This window comes from Suricata suricatta, chromosome 3 (genome assembly GCF_006229205.1).
Source record: "Suricata suricatta isolate VVHF042 chromosome 3, meerkat_22Aug2017_6uvM2_HiC, whole genome shotgun sequence".
In the NCBI taxonomy this organism is placed as follows: domain Eukaryota; kingdom Metazoa; phylum Chordata; class Mammalia; order Carnivora; family Herpestidae; genus Suricata; species Suricata suricatta.
The window spans coordinates 2,857,891-2,872,909 of NC_043702.1; the positions used below are offsets into that span (position 1 = coordinate 2,857,891).

A 15,019-nucleotide genomic window follows, 5' to 3' on the forward strand; every position below is an offset into this window, starting at 1 on the left:
GTGTTTCCATCCCCGCGATGTCACGCGCTTTGACTCTTACTGGTTTTCACACTTTTCAGCTCTGGAGTTATCCGTAATTACGCACTCAATCTCACGATGAGCCACTGGTAACTTCCCGCCGGGGACTTTCCTACTTACACACTTTGTTAGGTAACTAAGATGACTTCTCTTGCAAGATTTTCCATCTTTCCTGAGCCCCGCACCCCCGAGTGCTGACAGCCCCCCAGACCTGCAGCCGTCTCCAGAGTGACTTGGCATAGACTTGATAAAGACCATGGGGAGGCGGTATGTGTGCATGTGTCACAAGAGGCATAAAATGCTCATCAAAACGGTTAAAGCCGTTTTCCTACGGAGACTTTAGACTCCTTCACAGAAGAGGAGCTTCCAAACCCTCACGGTCAGTCTGGCTTTCTGACTCCTCCCCACAGACGTGCTGCTGGCATCTGCGAAACCTCACTCTCTTCCAGTCTGTTCTCCTAGCTCATCCTCACGCTGCCCTGGGACCTCCCTACAGGACGCGCTGCCTGCGGGTCCGCTAGGTGGTTCTTCAACCGCTCTGCTTCCTCCTGGTTTATTAAATCCATTTTATGTCCAATTTTACTCTGCGGCAAACAATTTTATAAGCAAGTTCTTTTGCATTTGACCCCTAGAGGCACTGCTTCAATCTCAAACCAAATCAAAAGGCACGCTTTTACTGTTTTAACGTACAAATCGGAGATTGAGAAATAGGACGGATGGATGGCACAGAGCTCGCCGCCCCCACCTGGTACTGTCTGGGCCACTCCAGGGAAGGAGGGGACGCTGGGGAGAGAGAGTGGATGACGGAACTTCTCCAGGAACCGCTGGCTCTGAGCGGTGATTCTCCGTGATCGACGCTGGTAAAACTATGCCTCTGGGAGGAAAAGCTGCTCACGCGCCAGTGCGCCCCAACCCCCCATGCGGGGCCGCAGAGTCCTCCGGCCCGTCCTGTACGGCCAGCTCCAAACGGTGCGCAGGGGACACAACCGTCCGCACCGCACAAGGACAGAGTGGCGCGCTGCTCGCTTCTGTCCCTGGACGGCGGCCTGACCTTAAAGGAACATGTAACAGAACCGGAGGAAAGCCAAAGGCCGTCAATGTAAAAAACATAAACAGGAAGGCGCAGCCTTTAAACGGGGAGGGTTTTGCAGTCTGGAATGAGGAGAGTCTACATGAAACGGAAGCAAATGCGATCCTTCGTAGGACTCGAGGCTAATCCCCTCGTCAGCCGGTTCCAGAAAGCTACTACGGGGCTGGGTAACCCCTCGGACACCTGAAGACAGAGTTCAAGTGTAGACAGGACATATCTCAGTATAAGTAAGAGAAATGAGAAGAAATATGAATTACACCACTAGCAAAACTCACTATAAGAAGAAAAAGAAAGCAAATGTGGGACTAGGAAGATTTTAGATAATTCCATGCATAACCGGTCTGCGCCGGTCACGAAACTTCATTACAACGGATGTAGTCTGACCTCGTGGAGTCCCCCAGGATGTCCCTGCCAGATCTGGAAGGCTCCCCACTTGTCTCCTGCCCTCAGTCCGTCCCCTCCTTTCCTCTCTCCCAGCACAGAGCCCCTCTGCGGTCTCTGACCCCCGCCCTGGGAGCGTTCCACGGCCGCTGTTCAGTGGAACACAGACTTGAACATACGTGTCCTTATCATGACAAGGGACAGGTGGCACAGAGGGTGAGGATGTCGGATGGAGGTAGACTTGAAAGCTGAACACACTTAACATATACATCACGCACGTACATCCTGGGCAACAAAATAACAAACGAGCGAGACTTTAATCCTGTTTTTAAGCCGAAGAGATTTTAGCATCGATCTCTTACACTGACACTTAGAATGATTAGAAGACTAATATTCCAAGAATGTTTACCAGTTGAAAACCGTTAGTTTCCATTCTTTCATGTGCTTGGTTGGGGGTGGGGAGAGACCCGTTATCACACAGAAAAACAAAACAAAACAAAAAGAAGCTAAATTTAGCAACATTCTCCTTAAAGCTCTGCAGCGACCTGGTGGAATTCTGCGTCATGCAAATTTACTGACCCTGCTGGATCTTCTGTTCAGGGACTGAGATCCACATAAGTCTCCTTCATAACCGTTTGTCTGTTTCAACGAAGAAAAGAAGAAAATGGACATCAGTAGACAAAAAAAATCGGGAGACACAGGTGCAGGGAAGGGTTAGCTGGGTATGAACTGGGCTTTCTCTGTGGAGCGAATGGCTGACGAGCCCAGGACAACACAAATCTTAGGATGCCCCTAGGTGTTCCTGAGCTTCTGATCTGTGCGGCCGCAGCCCGGAGGGAATCCGACTCGGAAGCTAGTCACATCCGCCCAGTTACTGTTACTCCTAAGTACAGGTCACTGGGGGACGGCAGGCCACGCCAGCCCTTCCTGCTGGCGAGGCACATGGCCACTGCTTTCCTCGGGAGTCTTCCTGTTTCTGGTTTTGCGGTGGTGCCCGGAAGCCCTAGCTTTTCAGCGGCCCGATGCCATCGGCAAGTGGCGTGTTGCCTCGGCCCGCATCAGCTAGCTCAGGTCTGGGTTCTCAGGGGTAGGGCCTTGCAGATTACGGCCCGTGACGAAGCTGATTCAGAAGACTCAGAAATAGCTTCTGTTCAATCTATAACTCAGTGCAAAAGTTGGTCACGGAAAAAATGATTCTCATGGGGGTAGATTCTCTGATTAGCTTTTCTTTCTTGCTTTCTTTTTTCATGTGTGTTCATTTTTGAAAGAGAGACAGAGTGTGAGGGGGAAGTGGCGGAGAGAAAGGGAGACACAGAGTCCTAAGCCGCTCCAGGCTCCGAGCTGTCAGCGCACAGCCTGACACAGGGCTTGAACTCACAAACCGTGAGATCGTGACCTGAGCCCAAGTCAGAGGCTCCACCGACTGAGCCCCCAGGCGCCCGCCTCTAGAGTACTCTGGCCTCTCGAAGACCACCGCCAACTCTTTCCTCTTGGACGGTTTTCATGTGTCGTATGCGGGTAGGAGGAGATGTTCTTATGTAGCATACAACAGGCTACGGGGAGCTGAAAATAAACCGAACACATCAGAATAAAGAGTCCATAGGTGGCATGTCAGGGTCTCTGAGGTTTAACTTTTCTTTGTTCCACAGGACGATCTTTCTGTTCTTTTTAAAAAATTTTTTAATGTTTATTTTATTTTTGGGAGAAAGAGAGAGACAGAGTGTGAGTGTTGCAGGGGCAGAGAGAAGACAGAGACTGGAAGCAGGCTCCTTGCTCCGAGCTGGCAGCACAGAGCCCGACGTGGGGCTTGCACCCACGAACCATGAGATCACGACCTGAGCTGAAGTTGGACGTGGAACCGACTGAGTCCCCCAGGCGCCCTTGGCGACTTTCCCGTGCTCCTTACTAAGCAGACCACCTGCACCACGGTCATCTGGTGAGCGTCTCAGGACCCGGGGCCCCGGGCCAGGCAGCCAGCAGGGCACCCAGGGCCGGGGCTCCGGGGGTGCCCACGTGGGTGTCAGTAAGCTCCCCAGGCGGACCTCACACACAGCCACTCGGAGCACCGCGCCAGAGAACGAAATACAGACGACGTCCACGATCAGCGTTTGCTAAGAGTGTGAGTAAGATGCAGAATAAATGTCCCGTCACAGCCCGTGATTCCGGGGGACGCCTGTGCTCGGTCCCCGTGCGGCCAGCTCCGGGCCGGCCTGTCACGCCGTCCGCGCCCCCACAGGCGAGCATGCAGGAGGCAACGCTGTCCTTCCTCATTAGTGGTGTTAGGTTGCGTTTACAGTGACTCGAGGGTGGGAAGTAAAATAAGGAAGCAAAACCGAAACTCCAAAGTGCAGTAGTGAGGCGCTCACTTGCGTTTTAAAACAATGAAAACTGAGAAAAACGAAATCGGAAACGTGTTTCTGACCCCCGCGAACACAGAGAGCCGTTCATTCCCCCAGGGACTGGCCTTTACGTATAATTTACTCTGAGTGTAAAATAAGAAGGCGGCCGTCTAGGACTCTGCCTCGATGCACGGAATCACAGAGAACGGAGGACTGGCATCACTGTGAAGTGCCGTGGGAGGCCGTGTGAGGAGCGCAGCCCGCATCCAATCACGTGACCCCCGCGGCAGATCCGTCCTGCCCTGTCCCAGCAGGAGGCTCTGGGCTCACTCGTGCTATGCAAATATATGGCATTATTACATTGTCCTCTTAAAGGCAAAAACAGAGATTTGCTAAATAATTTTGAAACGCGGTAGAACGAATGAAGCCCAGAATGCTTTAGAAAAAGTCCTCGAAGTGCAGCCGTGTCTAAATTACTACAATCCCTTCCGCACGGAATCACTTTACTGCTAAGTTCTTGTGAGATTAAACCTCCTTTTTTGTTCGTCGTTGAAATTTACAGGTTTTCCGAAAGCAGACAGATCTAAGAGAGGAAACTCCGAATTTAAATGGAAAGGCTTCGTTTTTGTTACTGGGACGGAGGTCTTTCCCAGACAGCGCTTGGTGGCAAAAGAGCCAGATCACACGTTTCATTTCAACAGACGGATTAGAAAACAACGGATTTTTCGTTAGATAAAATGACTCTGAACTCCATCTTTGAAAAGAAACACAGAGGCTTTAGGAATTCCCCCTGCTGGCATCCCCAGCCGTGAGCACAGCCTGCGGGAAACCCCAAGACGGCGGGGTGAGAGTGTATTCAGGCACGTGCTGCCCTGAGGACCAGGCACACGCCCGGGGGCTCTGGTGGGTACACCTGCCCCCGGCCCATCGTCCCCCGCGAGGGAGTCTGCAGGATGGCACGTGTCTCTCTCTGGACGAAGACACACTTGGCTTTCTGGACAAACACAGGCACGGGGTTAGTGGAACCACCACAGGTTATTAAGTTATCATCCGTCACACGGTGCCGCTAGGACCGCGTCTCTGCATCCGTCCGACTGTCTCACCCAGGCGTAAGCACCCCCCCACTCCAGGTCGGGCTGCGGCTGTCGGCGTGAGGATGGAAGAGGGAAAGAAACAGAAAACAGAGTTGCCAAGAATCAATGAGAATAAGCTAACTCCAGCATCACAAAACATAACACAAAGCCAGGCGGTCTTGAAATCCGAACAAAATGACATTTTTTTTTTTCAGGACTTCCAGGATCTCGTGTGTATTTAGAAAAGCAATCGCATTAGAGTGACAGACGTTATAAAACCTGGTCATGTTAAATAAAACTTCCGTGGCCCACGTTGCTATAACTCATGAAACCCGAAGCAGCGTGAGCGCTCTGACTTCCTCCTCTGTGAGACCTGTTCTATTTATAGCCGACAAAAGGGGAAATGCGCGTATCACTCTCAATTTTTAACTACAAAAAATGAAAATCTTATGATATCCAAGGTCTAGGTTTTCTGAGAAAGAAGGTCCATGCAAATCCCAGGAAAACAGTGTCTCCCAGTGTTGGGTTCATCACCACTGTCAGTGAGTGAAGGAGACCTGTGTTTTGGGAAAGTCGAGGCATGAAAGACCTGATCTTCGGACTCTGTAAATGGCGGGTTTCAGAATCCCAAGCTCCACGAACACAGTGGGAAGGAAGTCCGAGGAGCGTTCTCTCAGCACGGCAGCTGGCCTGCCACCCAAAGGCGCCCGAGTGTCTGGGTCTCGGAGGACCTGGGGACCGATGCGGTCACCTCTGCGCTGTTCTGGGCTTGTCCTGAACCCATAAAAGTTATGAGGCCTGCCTCTTACCTCCAGGATCCAAGTTCTCAGGTCTGTGGTCTTTTTTTTTTAATTTATTTTTGAGAGAGACAGACAGTGTGAGCAGGGGAAGGTCAGAGAGAGAAAGAGACACAGAATCCGAAGCAGCTCCAGGCTCTGAGCTGTCAGCACAGAGCCCGACGTGGGGCTCAAACCCACGAACATGAGATCATGACCTGAGCTGAAGCTGGACGCTTAACTGACTGGGCCCCCCAGGCGCCCCGAGGTCTGTGGCTTAAGGAGCGCTATTTCACTAGGTCAAGCACATCACCAGCGGTGTAGGAAATCACCTGTGTAAATGTGAAAATCCCAACCACAGCTGATTTTCCACTTTCTCCCCTCTCTACTGAACATCCAGACTGTGGGCTTCTTCTATAAAATTTTATACCTTAAAACAAGTACATTTGGCATCTTGGCAAAGAATGGTGACTAGCAAAGCAACGTAACTCACGTAGGGTTAAAAATCACTGAGAAGGAAATGAAGGCTAATACTGCAATGGTTTTAAACTCCTTGGGTCAGGAGACTTCCTGAGAATGTTAAGAAAGTGACAAAGTCTTTTCCCAGAAAAATGCAAGTATATGCAAAATCCTGGATAGCACGTGTGGTGGATCAAAGATCTGAAAACGACACGGTGATAGATTTGGGTTGTGCGGCCAGTTTCTCCCCTATTCCCTCTTGGGCCTGCAGCAATCAGGCTTTGCTCTCCCTGTTTCCACCAGGAGTTTCCTTGTCAAGGTCACCGACGTCCTCCATGGTGTGAGGGTCCTTAGCCCACCTGGAAACAGTGTCTTCTTCTCTTGGTTTCAAGGACCCACCGTCCCCGGGGCCTGCTCCCTCTGTGTCTCCTCCACAGATTCTGCAAACTGAGTGTCTCATGTATGATGTTTCAGTTACATGCAAGTGACTTCCTCTTGCGTGACTCTTGCAGAGAGAAGGTTGACAAGGAAGTGATCACCCCCTGTGGCCAAGAGGGAAGTTTCCGAGAGCACGGAAGCTCCTGAGCGGACTTCACATTTGAACGGTTACTTTTCTGGAAAAGACACTGCGGACCTGCTTTTGGCACCTGCTGGGACACTGAGGGTGGCTGTCTGACAGCCCAACACGGTGCTATCTTTATAGTCCCTGCTGCCAACGGCCAGCGCGATGCGCACTCAGTGGGCACGTAAGACCCTGGGGGTGATGGGGCCCCGGGCAGCTCGGTCCTTGCCCGTCCGAGTCTGGATTTCAGCTCGGGTCAGGACCTCACGGTTCGGGAACTGGAGCCCCACGTCAGGCTCTGTGCTGACAACGTGCAACTACTTGGGATCCTGTCTCTCTCCCTCTCTCTCCATCCCTCCCCTGCTCTCTCTCTCTTTCTCAAAATAAACAATAATAAAAGAAAAGTCTAAGAGTGATACTATAATTAACTTGTGAGGGTGGAACCCAGCTTTCTGCTCCACAGGCCTTAGGTGAAAAGCAGCGGCCGTGCCGAGGTCTCCTTCTCACCAGCAGTGACAGCGACTGTAACCCTTAGAAGACTGACATGCTCACGGCCACTGAGTGACTCAAAGCACTAAGCAAAACACAGCTTCTCTACTTCGCTTCCCAAAGCACGCAGTGTGCTCTGGTCTAAGTATGAAGTGTTCTGGAATGTTTAAGGGAAAATACTATTTGTCTTTGCCAACCATCGAGCTGTCAGGGATGACGGAATCCTGTCGCAGCCGACCCAAGGAAAGACGGGCGAGCAGACCTGGGCCTCTGAGCTCCCAGCAGGGAGCCTACTGCCGTTTTCAAGGAGCTACCCGAGAGGGGCCGGGTGACAGGTGCTTGGCCGAGACGCACAGCTGCCGGAGCGTGCAGGCCAGCGGGCCCGGTCCCCACACCGGCGCTGCGGGGAGACCGTTCGTCGGGGCGCGGCAGTGTTGCGACATGGAGGAACACAGAAGCATCGTGAGTGGCACCCGCGGGAGAAGGACACAAACAGCAGTGTCCGTGTCTACCGGTCAGCCTCCCGCGGCACAAGGGACCCTCCCGCCACTGGAGAGGTTTCACACGAGCAGCTTCTCAGCGAGAGACTGGCGACAGGACTGCAGGGAAGCAAACACGAAACCTGACCGCGGGGACACGGCGGGGACATGCGGACAGACTGTACCGTGTGAACCCAAGCATCCTGGCTACCGACCCTCAGACTTCCGCGGCTGCCCACCGACATGCGCTCGTCTTCATCAGAGACCTAGTGAGAGAAGGGATGAAAGGGCCGTGAAGCTTAGAGGACACGCGGGGGACACCGGCGTCCAGCTTCCAGAGGGGACGCGGCCGACCGATGCCATCGCAGGTGGCTCCAGCCTCTCCGGAGCTGGGCCCGTGTCCTCCCCAAATGGCCTCGTGTGCGCGCCTCTGCTGACAGAGGGCTGTTTCTGGATGACACGGCGTCACGTGTCCTTACTTTGCTGGTCACCGACAGACACAAAGCCTCAATGCGTATCGCTCTGGAAATCATTCGTGGGGATTCGATAGCAGAAAGAGCGTTAAAACCGTCAGGAACATGGCCACGAGAGAGAATGAAGTCTGGCCATTCGTGGCAACGTGGATGGACCTCGAGGGGGTCACGCTGAGTGAAATAAGTCAGGCGGAGAAGGACAGACGCCACATGTTGTCACTCATACGTGGAACCGGAGAAACTTAACAGAGGACCATGGGGGAGGGGAAGGGGAAAACAGTTAAGGAGAGGGAGGGAGGCAGACCATAGAGACTCTTAAAGACTGAGAACTGAGGGCTGACGGGGGAGGGGGAGAGGGGAAGGGGGTGGCAGGCATGCAGGGGGGCACTTGTGGGGATGAGCCCTGGGTGTTACATGGAAACCAACTTGACAATAAACTATAATTAAAAAACTGTCACGAACATATTAATACTCAGAAATTTCCCATGCTCCCCTCACAAAGTTAGGTCAAAATGCTAAAAGTCTTTGTTTAGGTGATAATATGCATATTAGTTAATTTCTTTCATAAGCATTGCAAAAAAATAAACACACACACACACAGTTTATGTATTTTAGCCACGACAACTACAAACCAGACTTGAATCAAAACGAACACAGTACTAACCGATGTGTTTCTTCTGGATCTACGTGAATAACGCTCACTGTCTTCCTACCGAAGCAAGGGAAGAAACAGATTAAAGGTCAGGCACAGACAAAGCAGGACCCTCGGTCCGCTGTGACACAGCACAGTTTCTGATATAAATGTCAAGTAAACATTTTCTTTGCTGTCAGTAAAGGGCTTCAATTAAACCACTGAGGGAGAAAGTTTTCTTTGGGGGGGAGGGTTGTAAGCACACAAGTGATTGGCCTCTGTCGTTGTGGCTTTAAAAGCCAGTGTCTGGAGAGAGGCTGGGCCTCAGTGTGTCCAAAGCCTTGACCATGTGGTCCAATTAAACCAATCTATTTCCCCCCTACGTTCAGAACCGTCTTCTCTTTCCTTTGGGAACAGAAGGTAAGTCATGTCCAGAAAAGCTCCAAGAAGGAGGGCACCCGATCTACATGCTGTGCATCCTGAGACTCGCCTGGGTTTCCACACTTGGACGCCTCTGAAGTTGGGGTACATCTTATAAACTAAGCTGCTCACATTATCATTAGCAGCAGTTCGCCCTCTCTCGATGGTATACAAAGCATCTTGGAACTGGGTCTTAAGATTTGACAAAAATATACCTGTCTATTCCACAGAAGCCTAAAATGATGAAGTTTAAAATTTTTTCAGTAGAGGACGTACATACTCTTGATATCTCAAGAACTCTTCTCTCTCTCACATTCTACAGGGTGTCTAAGAGAGGAAGCAATTTTACAGTCCTTTGCATGATTTATCCACAAGGGGCACGGAGTGTGGTGCTTCCACACTGACCAGGCTCTTAACTGCTAAAAGTACATGATGATGTCCGAGAGGCCATTCGAGAAGGTGTCAAGGACAGGAGGGCAGGGCAGGAACTGAGGTGGATGAATTCCTGAGAGAAGTGGGCCCACGCTCTCCTGGGGCAAGGGGACCGCTGTCCCTTCCAGAGCACCACGCCCAGGGCACCGTGCTCCTCTGAGTGTGCCCAGCGGAGAGCCCTTTGCCCAAGGCGACGGGAGGTGGTGGCCCCGGACACCCCAAGCTGCTGGCCTGCAGACCCCCGGAGTCCACTGAACAGACCAGACAGGAATGCCTGGCCAGGACCATGTCTGACCCAGCTTCACGGGGACATAAACAATGAGGCCAGACGCATTAGTCCAGGAAGAAAATCTTCCCGTGTTCAATTACGGTACAGCGGGAATCTATCAACACAATTAAACTGCGTAAGAATCAAATTGTAAACCGTTTAACGTTCTTAAAATTGTATTCGAGGCCTACCATCCACTGCTCGATGTCGCCCCATTTTGTATCCAGCCCATAATATTTCTACGGACAGAAGGGAGAGAAAATTAGGCAGGAAGGGACACGGTGACCACACAAGAGACTGTCCCAACATGCATGTCCAAGCTGCCGCCCAAGCCACACGGTGAGGGAGCGTGCTAGGCAAAGCGGTCAATACCAAGGTCGCAGCTCTGCAGGGGAGCAGTCTGCAGGGTGCGGGAGCCTGTGCAGAGAGACCGCCTCACCCTCCTCACCCTCCTCACCCCGCCCCTCCCAGGCAAGCCAGCAGGGCCGGGGCGAAGCGCTCTGGACCAGGAACGGGAACTCAGCCCAGCGGCCCGAGTGGAAGGCCGCTCCGGCCTGCAGAGCGAGAGTCCCCGTGCTGTGGCCACAGCAGCACAGGGAACCATCTCCTCCGTGTGGGGGGTGAGGGGGTCCGTGGGTGACGACCCCTAGGCCTCCAGCGTAAGGCCCCAGCTATCTGAGGCCCAGGAGAATTTACGTTCTTTGGGTGTCTTTGTTCAGCGTGTCATCGATGGAAAGATGACTTCGCTAAGGAGAGAGCTTGGTGCAGAAAGATTAAAAGTTACGGCCGCAGAGGTTGCGTTCAGGATTTTCTTTAGCCGGTGTCTGTGGGATTTCAGCTGGCTGGTCCCAGCCATGGTGGGTCAGGTTAAAATTAGAAAAGCAGATTCAGAATGGCTGTTACCGTTACTAAATATAGTAATTCTAAAGATAGGAGGGGGCCCAAGCACGGTCTCAGATAATGGGGTTCTGCCTTTCTCCTCACTTTTGCCTCCATTCCAACATTTTGGAAAAGCAGGGGATCCCCAACCAAACCTCCGTATCCTACAAGACGTGGTTTTCCTCTTTCCATGTGAAAACCTTATAATCAAAAAAAAAAAAAATCAAAGGCTGGCAGTAGAAGACAAGTTTTGAAATTGTTTTCCAATCGCCCAAACATGCTGCTGTGTTTGGCTTAGTTTCAGTTTATCTTGAGGGCTGGCCAGGTCAAATACACGGCTCTCTGACGGCCCTGGCCTTTCCCCTCGACGTGGCGGTCTGGCAGAGGGAGACCCTGGAGTTTAAGTGGGCTGTACTGTCCCGGCCAGGGCAGAAGGGCAGCACCGAACCTGCGTGAGCCGAGTCTCTTCCTGGGAGCCCCTTTCGTTACTTTGATGTTTTAACTTCAAATCAACTTAATGGCGTCAGGCCCTTGTGCATAATGCTGGCTCCACTCTCCCGGCCAGATTCCAGGCTTCTCACGTGAGAAGTGAGATGCCATCAAACCTCGTCATCCCCTGGCTTAATTACAAAGGTAGAAAAAGATTTATTTTTTTAAAGGGGGAGGAGCCTACAAGTCACAAAAACTGTCTAAACTCCAAAAGAAGTTTGTTTATCAGTTTCTCTATTTTCATCCGCCAATTCGATTCCTGTATTAAACATGGCCCACCATCGATTGCTCTCCTTTGTGACAGAAGTGAGAACCAGCACTCAGAATCTTCCATCTAGTTCCAGTAGCTGCTAGAACTGTGGCTCCATTTCCACGTCACCGCAGGGAGGGAGCTCACCCCCAGGAACGCCCAGCGCCCCTAACCAGCAGCTCTGAGGTTAGTGAGCAGGCCAGCGCAGCCAAGTGCAGAAAACAACAATGTTTCAAGGGTACACTCCTATGATTAGCCAGTGAGTCATGCGAGGAGCAAGAGCCAAACTTACAAAAGCGGCTTGACTTTCAGAAATAGCTTTGATTCAAGAGAAGAGAGGCCGTCACACAGAAGAGCCAGAGGGGATGAGAGACGTTACCTACCTCCTTTCCCTTTTCTCAAATCGTAGTAAGGAAAGCCTTCCCTTCCCTGGCACATCTTTGTGACAAAAATGTACACACGCTTTTGTGCCAGGCACTTCCTGAGCTCCTTTCTTGTTAACTTGTACTTTGTGTACAAGTTAACATTCGGACAGAGTTCTAACACCCTATCCCTGGTGTTACTAAAAAGAAGACACGAGTGGTCTAGAACTGGAAGGGAGTGAACCAGAGTGGAAATCACCAGGTGGAATCCCTTTCCTCCTTCTGGACGGTTTGTTACAGCGAGGTTCCCCCTGCCTTTGACTTGTTAAATTGTTACCAAGACTCCATAGGGAAGAGTAGGTATGTTTGGATCTGGCTTCAACTCACATTCCAGTACCAGACCCCACAGAATCGAAAAAATGCAAACAGATTCAGGCACCTACTTAATCTGCTTTCTTTCCACCAGATAATAGTTCTGCAGAGTGGAGGTGGGGGACAGGGTGCAAAGGCAGCCTGGTGTCGTCACAAAGGACCCCACGGGTGGAATTTTAAGTGGATTGCTGGTGTTTAAAAGGGCTTATTCTCGCCTCTGAAATGGTCATCTCACTTTGATTTTCTTAGCTGCTCTAAAAGAAAAGATACAGTTCTTGGGACGCCTGGGGGCTCAGTCGGTTAATTGTCTGGCTTCAGCTCAGATCACAATCTCACGGCTCATGGGTTCGAGCCCCACGTCATGTTCTGTGCTGACAGCTCAGAGCCTGGAGCCTGCTTTGGATTCTGGGTCTCCCTCTCTCTCTCCCCCTCCCCTGCTCGTGTTGCCTCTCTCTGTCTCTCAAAAATAAATAAAAAACATTAAAAAATAAAAAAAAGAGAGTTCTTTATCTATAAACTAAATGTATTTATGAAAAGTAACTATTAGAGCTGTGGTAAGTAACAAACCAGGTACATTCATGGGAAAGACTCCTGTATACACTCTATGAATTCTAGTGAACCAACCACTCCATCATCATCACTGAATCTGGAGCCCCTGACCTGGTTGTTTCCTACTTTTCTTCCTCTGCCTGGCCTGCTGTATACTGATCTCTAAACTTGAGCTGTTTCTACACTGGGCTAGGGAACAGAGGTGCATATTACTACCCTGAAGGTTAGGGATGGAGGGCAGGTGTATTGTAAGCTATTGGGTTTTACTGTTGTATCATAATTTTTTTTGCTCAGATTTTTAAATAAATATTTAATACTCTTCTAATGTATGGTAATCTGCATTGATCTTTAAATTTTTTTTCTAATAAAATTATATGGAAGGATAGCTGATTTCAAAAGTTGCCCAAGTTCTGAAATGTGACTTTATTTTGTCTTAGAATTTGTTTTTTTCTCAAAGAAACAATTTTCTGATTCCTTGAGAAAAGCAGAGACGAGGAAAGCCTTCTGTGAAGAGACAGGTGCCCAATGGCTGCTCTTTATGGGGGTGTAAGTCGTGACTCTGGCATTCGTGATCACACAATTCACAAACAAAGCAGTGAAAGCAAGAACTTCTACTTGCAGTGAAAGGCATTATTTCTGAAAGGCGACCAGGCCCTTGGCAAGGAAAAAACTAGTACATGCAATTTAGAAAACAAAGAAGAAGGAGCCTACCTTTTGAACCTGATAGATCTACAGAGAAGGGAAGAAGAAACAGGAAAAGAAATATGAAATCCAGTTACAAAAGTGGAAACATCAGAAGGAAAGATTCTGTAACAGTGCCTGGAAATATGAATAAAAGTCATACGGGGGGGGGGACTGAATACTGGTAAAATATGAATTGAAAACTGTCTGCAGTCTCATTGAAAGGATTATTAATTTCCTAACTCATTTTACGTTGTTTTAGACACAACGGCACAGGCGCACACGGATCCCTACAAGAATCCTGTTCCCATCCTGGTGCACGAGTCCGTATAACTCATCACCATTAGTGGGGAAAAGCACTCCGTCTTCAATATGAAATTTCTTTGCACCGTGATTAAAAGTACAAAACCCAAATAATCCAGTCAAATTCACGGACGGGGAAGAAAGACGCCTTCCTGTCCTGATTCGTGCAGACAGACACAGAACGCCAGGGAGGCCACAGCTCAGCCCAGCGGCCGCTCGGACAGGACTGCAATTCACAGGATTGCACGGGACGTGCTCAGTGCTCCACCATCTCTGCTCACGGAGTCGTGACCCCCCAGGTGGGCCGGAGATGCCGCCTTCGCTCCCTCCTTCAGTAACTCCTTCATTCCCTCATCCCTCACTCCCTCCCTCCTTCATTCCCTCCTTCACTCTCTCATTCACTCAGTGATTCACTCACTCACTCACTCACTCACTCACTGACTCACTCCTTCACTAACAGAACAAAACAGTCGCCGAGTCAGCTTCACTCAAGGCACGGCCAGCACTCTGCGTTCCGAGTCGAGCACAGTCACCGCGAGGATCACGTGACACGGAGCACTCTCAACCAGCGTCAGCAGCAATGGAGCCTCCTACCAGCGCGCCATCTACTGCCAATTTCATTCCTCTTAGTGCAGGTCCTCGTGGGAGATAAAAGGTTCCCTAGGAGTTCGCACAGACTATTCTTCCCTCATGAACCCGTCAGACAGGAGCTCAGCATCCTTCTCGGCAGCCCCAGCGCGGTGACGGCGGGCACCGCGGGCGTCCCCGGCTGCACGGAGAAGAGCTGACCGGCAGCTGCAGGGGCCGCGACGGGAGGGCTGGGCCGGCCCCGGGGGAACCTGCCGCCAGCTCACGGGCCCCATCCGCCCTGGAGGACCGGTCTGCCCCGCAGCACGGCGTCTGCTGGCTCCCCTCGCCCCTCTGTGCGCTCTCCATGCCCGTCTGGGGTATCCGAGGCCCCAGTGTGGCTGCAAACACAGCCCGCCTCCGCAACTCCCAACACCAGCTTCCCGCTCTCCAGGCCCCAGGGACGGTCACTCCTCCTCCTCCAGGGGCTCACGGGCTCTGTCTGCCGTCAGCGGGTCTGAGCTCCCTCTCGCAACCCTTTCCAGCCCCGCTCAGAAACACCTGTGTAGACGTCGATGGCTTGGGGATCATGTTTCCCAATTTTTTACACCAAAATATCAACCCTCCTAGTTAAACACTGGCCTTCCAAAGCATATTCATTTCCACTTAATCAACAA

The 15,019-nt window shown here is 51.2% G+C and overlaps 1 protein-coding gene across 1 annotated transcript in view; it reads right to left on the reverse strand.

The window, feature by feature from the left end:
- The window catches only part of LRRFIP1 (LRR binding FLII interacting protein 1), a gene marked incomplete at its 5' end in the record, with an annotated part of 72,536 nt that overhangs the window by 39,597 nt on the left and 17,920 nt on the right, over window positions 1-15,019 (reverse strand). Inside the window, 6 exons of the mRNA XM_029932855.1 lie at window positions 2,069-2,128; window positions 4,932-4,970; window positions 7,882-7,932; window positions 8,804-8,848; window positions 10,082-10,129; window positions 13,503-13,520. Of these exons, the coding sequence (XP_029788715.1) occupies window positions 2,069-2,128; window positions 4,932-4,970; window positions 7,882-7,932; window positions 8,804-8,848; window positions 10,082-10,129; window positions 13,503-13,520 (261 nt within the window). The remainder of the gene's footprint in view (window positions 1-2,068; window positions 2,129-4,931; window positions 4,971-7,881; window positions 7,933-8,803; window positions 8,849-10,081; window positions 10,130-13,502; window positions 13,521-15,019) is intronic.